We start from the raw sequence: 16,753 nt of genomic DNA, 5'->3' as shown, positions 1-16,753 counted from the left end.
CTGCTTCTGAATACTGAAAGGAGAATCTGCATATGTAGATGTGTGTCTACATTCACATATTTTTAAAGTGAACCAGAGAAGATGGAATAGAGCCACAAGAGGGCTAATAGCCCAAATGTCACAAGTGGAGACGTGGGGCTCTTCCGCTGTAATCTGTCTGTATTCATTTTCACTAAAACAAAGCCGCCACTGCCTCAGGATGGGACAGCTACTAGACCCTGCTGTGGAGGGTGGGGGGAGAGGAGAGAAGGAGGGAGGGAGGGATCGAGCGATCGAGCAAGAGAGGGAGGAGGAGGGCGAGAATATGAATGTGTCTGCTGACACACCTGTCAGCACCAGCGATACCTGGCATGAGCCACAGTCATTGATGCCTAAAATTCCCAGTAGCATGCTTGCCCAGAACACCAAGTGAGCTGAAATCTCTTTCCTTTCCTTTCAATTACAAGAATTATAAGAACATTAAAATTACTCAAAATTCAGAAGACGAAGGGAAACCCCCACATCTCCCACATAACCCCAGCAACAGTGTGTCGGCGCCCACGGGCTTCCCTAGCTGTCCTCATGTTTTCACACGGTTTACTGAAATTTGAGGAGTTTGTTGTTTTGTTTGACATAAAGTTTCACTGTGCAGCCTGGCTGTCCTGGAACTCACTCTGGCCTTAACTCAGACCCACCTGCCTCTGCCCCCGAGTGCCAGGATTAAAGGTGCTTTACCAATTTGGCTTTTCTTTAAACTTAACATTTTCTTTCAGCCCACCTCTGCTGTTCTCTTCTCCATGACCTTTCTCTTGATGGCTGCATGTCATCCCAACTGGTGACAGGAACTGTGCTTCACTCTGTGGCTCTGCTGGCACCTTGGAAATAGCACTTAGGAAATGGCAGCACCATAAAGGAGACTCTCAGATTGTCCCTTTATGGCAGCTGGGGTGAAGCTGTCTAATCCCTCTTGTCTAGAAGGGCATGGAAAGCCTCACTGACTGCTGGTGGGAAATGGACAGCAGCACTTTCTTTTGGTCACAACACTGCCTCTATTTGTTTTTGAGACAGGGTTTCATGCAGCCTAGGCTAGCCTCAAACTTGCTATGTAGCTGAGGCTAGCCCTGAACTCCTGATCTTCTGGCCTTCATGTACTGAGTGCTGGGTTGCTGGCTCTGCCTTTCTGTAGCTCTGGCAGTTCTCTGGTTTCACACCGAGCTGCCAGCTGAACACATTACAACTTTTGGAGGAAGCAGAGCATAATGACCTCTGCCCTCTGACATAGGCTACACCTCACCTACTTGGCCTCTGCCCGGATCTTGTAAGCGCTCTTACACTTTGATGATGAGGCAGGGCTACCTGGTTTAGCCCGTTCTCCAGACCGCAGAGGCTTTCAGGGAGGGTGGCTGCTGTCTTCACACCAGCTGCACTTCCCTTTCAAGGCAAAAATCTGAGTCTCTGTAGTCCGCCGGACATGTGGGAGAGTCACTTTGGGATGGGAAGAGGGATAGCTATGTACACTGAAAAGCATGAAGTTGTGATATTGGCAGACTGGACTCATGGCTAGTCAGAAACTGCAGGCAGGTCCAGAAACTGATGCCCACTGCCAGTCAACTTGAATTTAAAACTAAATACTAATGTTTCTACTCTCACAGTAAAAAACTGTATACTGGCCATATCTGGAGGTACGGCTTTGATGGTCTTACACTCCAGGTTAGGGTCCAATACAAACAACTCCAGTGGTGCGACCAGCACAAATGGATTGGGAGGTGTCTGACCGCATCTGTTAAATCCTTACGTCTAGAGAACCAGTCAGCTCATGATGCAATATTTAACTTGATAAGAAATTATGAACTTAGAAGAAAAGACAAAATAATACACAAACACCCCATCTCTCCTTCAAGTCAAAGTCCCCTAGTACAATGGGAGGTGTTGCTACACCGGTCACTCCTCTTATGCTAGTTCTCACACGTTCAGTCCTCAGTGCTCCCTTCTTCTCTAGGTCCAAGTATTTACCTGTAGAACTGTCCTTTTAAAACGCTCTGTAATCCCAGCACCCAGGAAGCCTGTCTGGAGTTTGAGGCCAGTCTGGGCTACAGAGCAAGACCATGTCTCAAATCCACCAGAACAGCAACGGCAGCACCAGGACTGGATCTGTCACCTCCCTCTTATTAGTGCTCCCTAACGATTCATGTCCTTCTAGCATTTTGTTATGCCAGAAGCTAACTGAGAAATTTAAAATAAATTTATTCATTAAAAATATAAGCCCACGGACTGGAGATGGCTCAGCGGTTAAGAGCACTGGCTGCTCTTCCAGAGGTCCTGAGTTCAATTCCCAGCAAGCACATGGTGGCTCACAACATTTGTAGTGTGATTCGATGCCCTCCTCTGGTGTGTCAGTGACACTTACAGACATAAAAACTATTTCATTTTTATTATATTGGGTTACATTAGGCCATGGACATTTGAGTATATAATATGTTGCCCAATGAACCAAGGTCAAGTACCAGGAGGCGCTCTACAGTGTGTCTGACCTATGGTTCAAGCAGCGCAGTTCACTGATACTCCTTGTAAAGATTCCCTGGTTTTTACACCAACAAAGCCCGCAGTGTAGCGGCTTTCTTTAAAGCACAGTTGTAGTACGGAATGTAGGATCTCAGCAGTGAACTTTCTGTACTGTTACATTAAAATCTACTGGGTGGAGGCCAGACGTGATCTACACCTCCAACCAGCTAGTGCCACACAGTAAGACCCTGTTTCAAACCAGCCAATCAGTGAGTCAACCTAAACAACAACAAAAGCCCTCTTGGTTGGTCTTGGACTTTGAATAAATCTTCCTCCTTGTCTTAAAACAAACAAACAAACAAACAAACAAACAAACGCCTAAATGTTACCTACCAGTCTTTAAAGCTGGCACACAATGAAATGGGTTGCTACGGGATTTCCATATGTATTCCTTTTTGCTGGCTCTCCCATGCGCCCACTGCCACCCTTTTTCTGCCTTCGTGTCATGTGCTCTCATTTCTCCTTACTCCTCCCTTAAAAGCCCATCACTCCTTAAGTCTCACTTTCTAGTTTCATGACCTTCAGCCACGTCTTTGTGTATGCATATGCACAAAGATAAAAATGAGCCCAGATTCTACCTATGGAGAACAAACAGAATGTCTGCTTGAGGATGGCTTATTTGGCTTAATGTAATAATTACCATTTCATCCTCTTGCTGTAAATGCCACAGTTCCATTCTTTGCAGCTGCAAAAACCCCACTGTGTATATTGTACATTTCCTTTATGGGCTTCTGTGCAACAGGCATCCTGGCAGTTGTGCACAGTGCTGTGTAAGCATGGGTGTGCAAGTTCCCCTGGGGTACACTGACAGAGAACTCTCCGGGTGTATGTCCCCCTTGCCTGGTTTGTAGCATCTCATCATTTGAAAAATACTGGTTCACTGCACTGTGTGAACTCCCAATACTGAAGCATGTTCTTACATAGTATTATGGAAGTCATACTTTAACACCACTGACTGTGTCAGAAAATTCTTGCAGCAATGAGAAGTCAAGTTCTTAGAGATAGTTTTCAAAAGTTAGAATTCTGACCTGAGGCAGTTCCATTACTGGGATGGACCTGACAGCTTCTTTCCACCTGAACTAGCATGTTCACTTACTTGCTTTTAAGAAAATGGCGGCTAAAGGCTCAGGGTTGGAGAATCAGTTTGTTAGTTGTTCCTTCAAGTAAAAATATGTCCCATGAAATAAATGGCTAGTTCAGCTAGCAACTCAAACAGCTGGACAAGTGCTTTTCCTTGGTGCAATGGCTGTCTCCAGGGACTTCATGAAATGAACTAAAAATCATGGTTGGGTTGCCTAGAGAGCACAAGGCTCTGTGTTCAATCCCCAGTAACACAAAAAGAAATAACAACAAAACAAGTAATACTTTAGGAGTACTCTGATTCTCCTTGTGTCTACACTCCTCCAATACTCCTTTCTACTTTAAGCATTAAAGTCCCATATTGTGTACTTTTTTCTCCAGTAAGAGGAAAGGAAACGACCTTAAAGAAGTGTGTGTGTGTGTGTGTGTGTGTGTGTGTGTGTGAGAGAGAGAGAGAGAGAGAGAGAGAGAGAGAGAGAGAGAGAGAGAGAGAGATACTTGATGTAGAGGCAGTGGACACCAGGTATCCTGCTTGTTCACTGTCTTATTCCCTTGAAACAGGGTCTCTCAATGGATCTGGAGCTCAGCTGGCTTGGTGCAGGTGCCAGGCAGTCATCTACTCTTACCCATAAGCCCTTCGTCTGCCCAGAATGACTACTTTATCATGTTCCTATGTAGAAATGCTGAACAGCATGATTCCCTCAAGACCTCACAAGGCTCCAAGCTTGCCACAAAACTGTTTAATACTTCTGGGTTTTCACCACTGGGCTTCCTTCCTGCTTTCTTCTACCTGCAGATTTGATTTTATTCTGTGATCAACTCTTGGCAGCTATCCTCCAGTTATTATTTAACTAGTTATTTTCTCCTCTATGCTAACTCCCTGCATTTAACAAGCTTTAGAGGAAAATCTAGGAACCCAAGCATAGTCGAAATTTGTTAGAAAACAACTCTTGAGAGCAGTGGCTCTCAGCCTCCCCAGTGCTGTGACCCTTTAACACAGCTCCTCATGTTGTGGTGAGCCCAACCATAAAGTTATCTTTGCTGCCACTTCCTAACTATAATTTTGCTACTGTTATGAGTCATAATGTAAATATTTTTGAAGATAATGGTTTGCCAAAGGGGCTGAGACACACAGGTTGGGAACCACTGCTCTAGACTGAGTCGAGGTTGGGGCTAGACTTCTGTGGGAAGGGAACAGACGCCTGAGTCCTCAGCTGCTTCAGTAGCACAACACAACCTTTGTCCCTACTTCTGTGCAGTCCCAGGACATCGCTTCCGGAAGGCAGTGTTGCCTGCTAGTTTGTCACCACAGGATGGCACCCAGGGCTCTGTACCGAGTGCAGAGGAGGCACATGGGGACAGAGTGCCTGCCTACAGATGACAGGGTCCTTTGTCTTCCTACTTTCATCTTTTGAGACAAATAAACTTTTTCCATAAAGAACCAGAGGGCAAATATTTCAGGCTCTGTGGCAAAATTAAAAATATATTATAGATACGCCAGAACAAAGAAAAATGTTTCACTTTTTTGATTTTTCCACAAAATTCAATAGTAATAGTGCAGTACACTTGGCCAACTTTTGGGGGGATAGAGCAAGGAAGGATGAAGGTTTTCCCTTTGGGGAGATAATTGACCTAACTACCAGTTAAATTAGTGTTCCCAACAAGAATTCAAACTATCACCCTAAAAGCTGTGTTTATCTCAGGCGGCTGAAGACAGGTGATGGGCTGGCCTCAGCCTGCCCTCCCACTCCCCAGCCCAAGGCCTTGCTTCTGTCCCTCCAGTTGGCTCATTCTAGGCAGGTGCCAAACACGGGCATCAGCTCGAGGGCTTCCTCCCAGTGGAGAGCTGGATTTTACCTGGAGTTTTCCCTCCACAGCCTTCAGCACTTCTTTGCATTGGTTTGGTGGTGACAAACTTTACTTTCTGACTATCTGTAATGTCTTTATTTTACCCTCAGCTGAGGACCACTTGTGGAGATCCAGACTTTGGGTAGATATTACTTCAGTGTGTTAGGGCTGCCTCGTCACTGTCTTTTGGCTGGTATTGTTTCTGACAGGAAGTCGGCCATCACTGCTATCATGGTTCTGCGATGTGCACAGCTGCTTTCTTGGGGTGCTTTTCAGATTTTTTTCTCTTTATCACTGGGTCTTAGCAATTTGATTATGATGTGACTTGATGTGGTTTTCTTTATATTTATCCTGCTTAGCCCTTGCCAGGCCTCCACGGTTGGTGTTTTTGATATTCCAAGTCAGAGCCTGAGCAGCTTTCTGTCCCCTGAGACTGCAGCTACAGAGCTATAGGACTATGGTGGAGCTGCTGGCCTCCGCTCTCGGCACTGGCTTCAGTCTGAACCATTTCTATTGCTGTCTTATGGCCCACTCACTGTGGCAGGCTGACCCTGAACTATCCCAATGATGCTCTCTCCTGACCTCATGACTTTATGTAGCCCCTTGTTGTTTATGGGATGGCCTTGTGGCTTGCTTCTAATAACCAGTAATACAGAATACTGTAGAGATGGCACTCTGAGTTAGCTCATAAGAGGTTAGGGCTCCTTGCCTGTGTTCTCTTTGATGCAGCCCACTGTCACCTAGTTAGCTTTTCTATTGTGATGGCCAGGTAACATAGAACTAAAAGTATTTCTGCCAGAGACCATTCAGTAAACTTAAAGCAGATCCTATGACATGTTTCCCTTCCTTCTCTTCCCACCCCTGTTTTGGACTGGATCTTACAAGGTAGGCCAGGGTGGCCTCAAACTTGACCTCTTGAGGGCTGAGATTAATAGGCACTCAACGCCATACTTCCCACATGACTGACACCTTGACTGTAGCTTCAAAGAAGACTGGAACCAGAAGACCTAGCTGAGCTGTGCTGTGCTGGGCTTCCCACCCACCCACCTAGAAAATAATAAATATAACTGCTGCTTTAAGCCACTGAAGTTTAACTTGTTATATGGTAATAGATAACCTGTACTCTAATAATTTTTTTAAATTCTTTTAAGATTTATTTTATTTATATGAGTACATTGTAGCTGTTTCCAGACACAGCAGAAGAGGGCGTCAGATCCCATTACAGATGGGTGTGAGCCACCATGTGGTTGCTGGGAACCTTTGGAAGAGCAGTCGGTGCTCCTCACTGCTGAGCCATCTCTGCAGCCCCCCCTAACAATTTCTTGTCTTCCTTATTTCTCCCATTAATGAATGCTTTGACTGAACTCCTTCTCAGCTCTAGTATTTCCCTATCTTACATTTCTTCTCCTTTGGGAGTGTAGATTTCTCTTCAAGTTTTTCAATGTATTTTTTAAAAAATATTTAACCTATTCTGAACTGTGGGTGTGTTTATCTGTGTCTGGGTATGTGCACATGAGAGGAGGTGTCTGTGGAGGTCAGAGGCATTCTGGAAGGCTATCCACTTGCTGACCGGGCTCTGGCTCCTAGTTGCTGAGTCAGCTCTCCCACCCCTTTGGACATATTTTTAAAGCTGTTTTTCTGCTTCCATTGCTTGTCTTCTGAGACAGCGTCTTATTATGTAGCCTAGATTGGCCCCAAACTTGTTATCCTCCTGCCTCAGCCTCCTAAGTGATGGGATCCCAGGCCTATACTATCAAGTCCAACTCTGTGTCTGAGCTTTTAACTGAACTCTGGATACTGTGAATGGAGTCTCACTGTGGGTATCCAGGCTTCAGAGATGGCTGACTGAGTTGTATATCAGTTTGGTCCTTTCAAGGATCTTTTCCTAAATTTGCTCTTTTCCTGAGCTGATACTTAAACCCTTGGCCTTGTATGCGATGAGTGTCTTTCTCATCGTTTACTGCTATGAGGAGACACCATGACCAAGGTTACTCTCAGCAAAGAAAACATTTATTTGGAGCTTGTTTACAGTATAGCACAGCAACACACTGTCAAACCTGATGCTGGCGAAGGAGCTGAGAGTTCTAGATCCAGATCCACAGGGCATTGTGCCTGGCTTGGGCTTTTGAAAACTCAAAGCCTGGCCCCAGTGATACACTTCCTCCAACAAGGCCACACCTCCTAATCCTTCTCAAGTAGTGCCACTCTGTGATGACTAAGCATTCAGACATGTGTGGCTATGGGGGCCATTCTTATGCTACCACTGAACTCTCCTCCCAAGCTTTGTTTTTGGCAGAGTAGTCTTTCTAGGGTGAGTAAAGACTATCCTATGTCCTGGCCTCTCCACAGTCATTCCTGAATGTCCTGGATGTGCCACTACAGGTACAGGTGACAGCCCTGACAGGCAGAGCTCTTCCCCAAGGGGCCCCTTCCATCCGGCTGCAAGTATTAGGTGCAGCATCCCGCCAGCTCTTACCGTGGTCTCCGCCCACTGGAAGCCTCAGGGCACTAGCACTCACTCCTTCTCTCAGGGACCAGGAGCCTGTGCTACTGACACAGGACTAATGTCTGAAACAAGACTTTAAACTATCCTGTCCAGTTTTCTAGTCATTTATACTAGAAAAGCTAATTTGCTAGTTCATCCTGAAGACTGCATCTGAGAATCTCAGAGACAATAAAAAGTTTGTTTTTAATGCAAGTATACATACTCATTCCATGTCTATGAAGGACAACTTAAGATCTAAACATCTCATATACATGGTCTTTAGATTTTATGGAATTATGTATTTACAGAATTTAGTATTCTGGAAATACAACTTGGAACCTGGGTCTGATCCATGACTGATGCCTACAATTCTAGTACTCAGAAAGCTGAGGCAGAAAGATTGCCTTGAGTTTAGTGCCAGTCTGAGCTATACAGTGAGTTCTAGGCCAGCCTGGACCCCAGAACATGGGACATTCACAAAAGCAGCATATGGGGTCTGGTGGCACATGCCTTTGACCTTGGTACTCTGGAAACAGAGGCAGAGGCAGGCAGATTTTTGAGTTTGAGGCCAGAGCTGGTTGTATGAGGGAGTATGATTTAGATAAATTCCTTGACAGATTGGTGTGTGTGTGTGTGTGTGTGTGTGTGTGTACACACTCGTGTGCCACAAGAGCAGGGAATAAAGACACTGAACTTCCAAGAAGGCTGGCTTCTTCCTCACCCTCCTGACCTGAGATAAAAGCCTGACAGCTTAAAACAAAAGCCTAGTGGGCTTCTCCTGCTTCTCCTGCCAGAAGGCCTTCTGCTGATGGGACTGGATCAGAACGTTCAAGGCTGGATATGATCAGGACATGACTGCACAACAGCTGTGGGCCAATCCACCACCCTGTCTTCCTTTACTCTGAACAACTCTAAACTAGGGTAGGAGGAGCCTCCAAAGGCTCAGAAGAAAACAACCCAGCCCTCACAGAGATGCCCAGCTCCAGCCTCCCAGACTCTTTTCCCTGGGCCTTGAGTGTTTCCTCACTCCTAATAAAAGCTTTTTTTATTCGCTGTCTGAAATTTTCTCTGCTGCCACCTGTTGAAGCCACTGGAGAGCTCCCTGCCTTTTAATTCTTCGAAAGGTAGAGAAAACAAGTCTGGTTAAGACTCCTAGACAGGCTTGCCTAGGAAGTGCAAGGCCCTGGGTTCGATCCCCAGCTCCGAAAAAAAGAACCAAAAAAAAAAAAAAAAAAAAAAAAAAGACTCCTAGACAGTAACAGAGCTTCCCAGAATAGCCAATGTTACACAGTAAGTCCCTATCTCAAAAGAACCCAAAACAAACACCCCAACCCAAACAAACAAAAACAACAATGAAAAAACCCAACCCAAACAAACAAAAAGATAAAACCACAACAAAACAAAACACAAAAACAAACGAACAAGTCACCCACCTGCCAACCTAAAATAAGTGAAATGCAACGGGGAGCTTGGCAGAAGCTGAGGCTACGAGTCCACCAGCGCCTTTGTTCTCACAGGCCCTGGTCCCTGCCCTGCCACAGCTCACTCCTGTTAATAATCTCCAACGGATGAGTTTAAGGAGAATGGTAATCTAGGAAACGCAGGCAAACTCAAATTTTCCACTCTACCTTGATAACTGATTTGTTATGATGGGCCCATAAAACCCAAGTAACCGTTTAGTGAAAACTGAGACCCGGAAGGTGGCTCTTCCAGCACAGTGAGCCCATTCCTCTAACAAGCACCAGCTAAGGCTGCCGTCACTAACCGGCTAGGCTCTTAGGAAAGAAAGCTCTTGCCTTCCACCTTCCCCTCTCACAGGCCAGGCAGCACAGAGACAAGCACATGGCCACAAGCACTGGCTTGTGACTATACTGGGGCCAGGAGCTTCTGAGCAACGGAGGTGGGCACCAAGCAGAGGGCAGTGGACAAGAAACATCCTGAGAAGCTGAGCTCTTTGCCTGCCAGCCCCCAGGAACTGTTCCAAAATGGGTGTTGGCTGTTTAAACGCTGGCACAGCTTAGGCTGCAGGTCACTGGCTAGAGAGCCTGAGGCCTCTGAGCACACGTGGTCCCATGTCCACAGGTTTCTCCACCTTTGTCCTGAGCCACATTGGTCTCTCCCTTGCACACTCTCCCCTGGTTTGGGAAGGAGATGATAAATCCAAGCGCACTCCGCGGTGCTCCGCAGGCGCTCGCTCGCTCGCTCGCTCGCCTCCTTCACTGAACCTGCACCTCATCAATCACACTATTGTCTGCTTGAAAGGCGAGCCTTGTAAATGTCATATCCACTCAGGCCCAAGGAGAGGTGCATCCAAATGCAGCAAGGAGTTTTAATTGGATAGTGTAATTAAAACTAAAAAACCCCAGCAGACTCCCTTTGACAGGCTAGATGAAGACCCCTTTTAATAGGCCAGGGAACATATCTGCTAAGAGGAAAGGCGTCCTGTCTGATTGTGGTCCAGAGCACTCTCAGGAAAAGGCAATCCAATAACTGGGCATTTAATTCGGGAGAGTCCGCTGTTCTGCCAACAGCCAATACTCACTGTATTTGATCTGGAACTTTGGAAATGAGTCCCCATCAGAGACGCAAAAAACCCCACAATACTGCTGGACTCTCTCATGTGTGAGGCCAGATCTCTGGGATCACCAGAGCCCGAGTAGGCTGTGGGCCATCTTGCACAAACACAGGCGCTCACTGTAAAGCAGCAAGGCCACGAACATTCCCCACCCACCTCACTGGAAGTTCCCTTACATACACACACTCAGGAGCATCTAAAGAATGACAAATATCCCAGGTATGTGCTTCTTCCAAAGCTGAACTAGGGTGCCTGATGGGTTGGAGAAGTGTGCTTATGTGTGGTCTCTGCTGGAGCTGCCCTGTCAGCCAGGGAGAAAAGAGGGTGGGTGGTCAGTGGGTTTGGTGCCTGGGATGGGGTGTGCCAAGTGACTTTAGTAAAAAAATCTGATCTCGCTGCCACCTTTCCTGGTTGCCTTTACTGGGGAGGGGCAAGGGGATGCCACCCACTCAGACATGCAACTCTATACAAGAGAGTTTGTGGACACATGAGGACGGATGCCTTACAGGCAGCCACGTCAGTCCCTTTAAAATGAAATACCACTGTTCCAGAGTTTAGAGAGCCCAGTGCAGGGTCTACAGAATGCATCTAAACAAGGGCCTTGGTGGGCACAGAGGCACGGGGGCTCCTTCCAGAGCTTTCTAAAGCGAGACGGTTGCTTTGCTTTATTTACACAGACCTCAAAGTCTGCTGCCTGGGTGCTCAGGTGGATTTTTCTGTTTTGATGATGGTGATGACTTTTCTCCTCATGAAGCCTGCTTGGAGTTCTGTAAACCTTTGAACATTCCTAACACTGGTCCTTCTCTCTATGTTGATAAACCCATTAAAGGCCTGTAAGTGAACACATATAATCTGTGAAAACTGGATACTGAATAAACCATCAAATACTTTTAGGTTTAAATGAAAACTACATAAAAGCATTTCAGCCATCAATTTGGCTATCACTTCTAGCCAGTATGAATTCTGCTGGAAAAGCTATTTTCGTGCAGATGTGGAATTCAATGGGAAAGACTGACTCGTGTACCAACATCAATCAAAATGTCGACTTCCCTGGCAGCTCTCAACAGTAAGGCAGGTTCAAAGGTCACAGGATAAAGAAAAAGCCAAGCTCTGGTTCAGCTCTAATATCTCCTTGGTACAAGTCTTGCAGAAGCACCCCTTCTGCATTAGCCTGGCTTTCATTAATCTTCTTGCCACCTTCTTTAACTAGTCATGCAGAACCGTTCGATAGCAAGGCGTATAATGGGGAAGGCCCTGTGCCTATTACCGCGTTAACATTCTCTTAAGCCCAGTGCAACAATAGAACGAGAGGCAGAGTAGAGCTGGATGCAGGGTGAGGTTCAGGCAATTCAATCACAGCCTGGCTTACCTATGTACTCTGACCCACAAGACACAGGGGCCTTTGTGTGTAACTGGCTTGGTCATTAAGGCCGCTCAAGATCACAACAAAGCTAATCTTTCCATTTAAGCTAAATCAATGTGGACAAATCATTATTCAGTGGCTTTAATTTAATTAGTAAATTAAATACACTACTTTACAGATCTTGTCAAGTACTTATGAAAAGAAAGATTCATTTAAATGCGAGGTCACCAATAAGCCAGCTAATTTAGCTCCTGCTCGTAAGGAATCTCGCTCCACATCCAGGGGTTCTGGTTACGAGAGGCACGGCTAGAGCTAACTCCTAACCCTAGACAGTTCCTATTTTTGGTCCAAACTGTTTTGAACAAAAAGCAAAGCAAAGCAAACAAAATAAAACACCTTCCAGCAATATAAGCAAAGCAGCAGCAGAATCAGATTTCCTTTAAACTATACTGTTGCAAGAAGCGTAACCAGATTACTCTATTCTGCTGCTTCCTAAGGACTGTATATTATCCCTACTTAATTGAGATACAGAGCACTTTTCAGCTATAAAGATGACAGCTACTTTATTAAGGTTTAAATCTGATTTCTTAATGATGGCTGCTTCCTTTAAAGGCCCGGAACCTGTGGAAGCTTCTCTGGATGAGGCCAGACCTGCTGTGATAGGACATCCGCACACAGCCAGAGAGCCTTCCCTGTCACAGGAGGTCCCTGGCTTTGTTCAGCGCTAGCCCTTTTTAAGAGGCTGACCGACCATTTATAGCCTATGTCTAGCCTGGATCTGCTAAGAGAGATCAAAATGCACTTAAAAAACCAACCAACCAACCAAACAAACAAAAAAACACGTTTGTTGGAACCCTTCAAAATAGCAAAAGAAACCCTACACAGAGGCAAGCCAGACTGAAGGAACCCTGATTTGAATAATAAAGGCAGGGCTTTTCCTCTCCTAAATTCATTCTTAATTTTTCAGGGCTCGCCCTTTAGATTTTCAGAATTCTTTTAGAGTTTGGATTTATCCATGTAGGTTTTTAAGGCTTATCTATTTAGTCATTAAGTTCCAGGTCCTTAAACACTCACAGGGACAGAGTGATAAATCTTCTCTCTAATACTGGCCTAAGAGGGAGAAGCTGGGTGCAGGAGCACACAGAGCTGTGCTGGGGACCTGGCCATGCTGATTCCACAGTCTGTAATTCCGAGTTTCACCCATGCTAATGCTCAGCCCTGTGCCCAGTCAGCTATTCTTACACTGTCGAATGCGGCATCAATTAAACCTGAGTTATGTTTCCTACGACGACCGAATGAATGGTATGACAGCAGCTTTCTTCATAAACCTGCAAAATGGCCACATTCAAAGGGTTTACAACATTTCTTTTCTGTTCAAAATCCTGACAAACATGTCTCAGGTAAGAATGCGGGATAGCTTCATCGTCTCCCCACACTTATGCCTTTTGTGAAGCAGGCTGCGCAGTAACACGTCTGCTCCGTTTCCACAACTAAATTATTCCAGTTGGTCACACGCCCCAGTCTCTGGGAAGACACTTGTGTTATGAGAGATAAAAACATGAAAAAGAGAATATACTGCAGAAATCAAAAACCTTATCTACTTCTAGACTCTTTTCCTTTGCCATAATTCATTCAAGAAGCCCTAAGAATAATTTTTGATGTAAACTCAGCTACAAACATACATCACTATGCTGATAAAAATCACAGGCTAAACTTATGAAATATAGTGACTTTCATTTCTTTAGCACTCCTAAAATAACTTTTTTTCTAAGGTTCAGCAGACATAAAAGATAAAAAGGGTTACCATTAATCCTTTAGGGAAAAGCAAGAAGGAGAGGAGGAGAGAGAGCAGAGGCCCCATAGATTAACCCCGTGTCGGGGAGGCCTGAGCAGGGGCTTTTGAGATCCAGGCTGAATTAATTTAGTGAAGATACTGGAAATCATAAAACCACACAATGTCAATTTGATTCATTTACTAACATCCCGGTGTAGGCATTTTACAGGAATTACGGGGGACAACTCTTGGTTCCTCAACCCTGGCTCATTCAGTTGACCAACACTCTCTGTAGACAGTGGCAGGGCTGGCTGGGCCACTCAGTTCAGTGGAGACTCAGAACGGGGGTCGGGAGGACTCTAAGGAGAATGCGGCACACGGCACAGTCCAGAGGTCTATACAAATGTCCGAGGAAATGAACAGAAAGGAGTGCAAAGAAGGAGAGAAGGTGGCAATGTCCGTGAATTAGAGGTAGGGCCAGGCAGAAGCACACAACAGACTTTGTGAGCGCACCTCCTGGGCCAAGGTCTAGTGAGGCCCGAGTGATCAGTAGTTCTCAATGTCAGCTAAGGCTGTGTGGAGGAGTCAAACTTCATTTTGAAAGCCTATAATTTTAAACTCTAAAAAGATGTATTATACTTGTGTGTATCAGTTTGAGTGTATGTGTGGATGGAGGTCTCTGCCTATCACTTTGAGGCAAGGCCTCTCTCCCTGAATCTGGGGTTCATTTTTCTCTCAGCTGGGCTCCTTCCCTGCCTGGAGCAGGGGTTACCGACATGCATGGGATGGAATGGTTTCTCTTCTTTTATTTTTTTAAAGCAAAACGAAAACCAAATAAATTAAAACAAAACAAAACAAAAAAAAACACCCTGTGAACTTAACTTTGGGGTTCCCAAATACCATCCCTACTCATTGCAGCCACATACCACATGTGTCCTTCAGGTCCCTGTATGTGTAACTTCTGAGTTCAGAGAACATGGCTTGAAAAGCCCTGCTAGAGTACAGGGCTGGGCTGTTCTCCTCAGCAACAGACAGTCAAGGCAGCCACTTACCCCCAAGGGCTGCACACTGTACTCTGGGAGCCTGGAGAGAAAGTCAGTACTGAGAAGATGGCCCTGTCTGCTCTGTACGCTGAGCGTGTGCCTGGGCCCTACACAATGCACAGCAATTACTAAAGTCAGAACTTCATTTTGCAAGTCTATAATTTTAAACTCTTAAAAAAAGATTTATTATACTTGTGTGTATCAGTTTGAGTGTATGTGTGGACTGACTGATCCCTTCAGACAGTGGGATATGGGTGACTGTGACTTCCTGGACAGCTGGGCATGTGGTATCTACCCCTTTTCAGTGCCTGGGTTACAGCCTTCCTAGGCACAGCAAGTGTCTGTCAATGGGAGAACCCGATCCAGGCTTCATTCCTCCCCCAATCTGCCCACTTCAGGTGAGGACCTTATGCAACACGCAGGTGATCACTTGCCATGTCAGACAAGTATAAAACCTTCTTCAGAATATCCTCAGTGCTTAGGAAGGAAGACGCCAGGACAAACACATCCTGTCTGGCCACAGCACGGAGTAGTTGGAATCAGGGAGAGGCTCACTCACTGCATAGAGGAGCCTCCAGGTTCCAAGAGCATCAGACAATTGTCTCATGGTTTCCTCTATAGTCAGAGCTTCACGGGAGGAAGGGATGGCAACCAGAGGCCAAGAATGGCCTCACTTCTCTCTCTACCTGCTAAGCATGCCTTTCTTGCCAAGCCGAAGGCTGTGTTAGAGGAGCTTTATCATAGCTGGATTTGACAATGAAGTTAAACACTGTCATGGGGCATGCGGCATGTGCCTAGCCTGTAAGCCTTGCTGAGCTGCCCTTTCAGTCATGATGACCTTGGAGATCAGCCACATTGTAAATGTTTCCTGGCCTTTACCCCTTCCTAGTGTTCCTTCTGAATATATAAGCCCTCTGAATTTGTTCTCAAATCCATAGACACAGGAATATAGGCCTCCAAATTAGAGGCTCAGTATGTATTTCAAGTTACCAGGCTAAGAGCTACAGGGGTGACCTCTTGGTAACAAGAAGTGCTGAGATGCATGGGAACCCCGTTAGCAGGCCTTCCTATGCAACCAAAACCATGAAGACACTTTTGGCTGTCTGCTTTCAGAGAGAGGCTCTACTCTGAGCTATGTGTCCTTTTTGCCCCTTATTAGGACTGGAGTCCTAAAAAAAATGATTAAGTTATCAATCTAAATCCTACACTCAATTACTTAACTGCAAAAATATAACATACCCCAATGGTATCTGCTTAGAAGGTTTAGTGGAGGAGTGCCAGCCCAGTAGTGTAGTGGTCTCTTCTGCAGGACCAGGCATAAGTTCAGTTATAAATTGGAGGTCATGGCTGCCAATAATCTAGGTGTGCTGACACCTCCACCATGATGGGTGCCTAAGTCTGGTCTCTGGCTACGGCAGGAAGTCCTCCATCTTCCACTGGCGTGGCACAAAGAAAGCAGGTTTAGGCTGACTGGTCAAGTTCCCCCAGAGGGAAGGGTCAGGAGAACAAATTAAATCAAGCAGCACTCACTTGGTGCAAATTCCCAGCAGGAACCTGCCTGGTAAACACCCCCACCCCGCCCCCGGCACAGGCTTCAAGGGTCTCTGCAGACAGCAAGATGGACCAAGATGGGGGCTCCCATCAGGCTCTGGGCGCCAGGACACGATCCTGTTTGATTAAAAGAAATTTCTGGTAATGAATTAAACAGGCCCAAGGAAAAAAGGACATGGTGGCCATATATTCTGCCAGCGCCCGGCACCCAGGGAGGAGGGGTGAGAAACGGAGACATAAATAAAAGACTACTCACTGGGGCTCTTCTCCTCGGCAAGGTCACAGGCACAGAGCAGGTCACAATCGATTGAGATGGGCTTCTGCTTAATCCAAAACTTAGTGCTGGCTTTCTGATTCGTAACAGGGTCTATCTCCACTTTGTCTCCAGAGATACCTGTAAGGCCAAAGGGGCAGGGGTGGGAGGGAGGGACACACACACAAAAAGAAGCCATGAGATGCCTGTGACTTCAGAGCAATGATCTGACCTGCTGGA

At 45.9% G+C, this 16,753-nt stretch overlaps 1 protein-coding gene across 41 annotated transcripts in view; it reads right to left on the bottom strand.

Moving 5' to 3' along the window:
* Mapkap1 (MAPK associated protein 1) overlaps positions 1–16,753 on the bottom strand; it is a 201,073-nt gene that overhangs the window by 7,926 nt on the left and 176,394 nt on the right. For all 41 annotated transcript variants that reach the window (XM_087651385.1, XM_087651396.1, XM_087651390.1 and 38 more), the window contains 1 exon segment: positions 16,517–16,654. In XM_087651385.1, coding sequence (XP_087507511.1) covers positions 16,517–16,654 — 138 coding nt within the window.

This window comes from Rattus norvegicus, chromosome 3 (genome assembly GCF_021556685.1).
Source record: "Rattus norvegicus strain SHRSP/BbbUtx chromosome 3, alternate assembly SHRSP_T2T, whole genome shotgun sequence".
NCBI lineage: Eukaryota > Metazoa > Chordata > Mammalia > Rodentia > Muridae > Rattus > Rattus norvegicus.
Note: the sequence above shows the minus strand (reverse complement) of the source record. Positions and strands in the feature narration are given on the sequence as shown.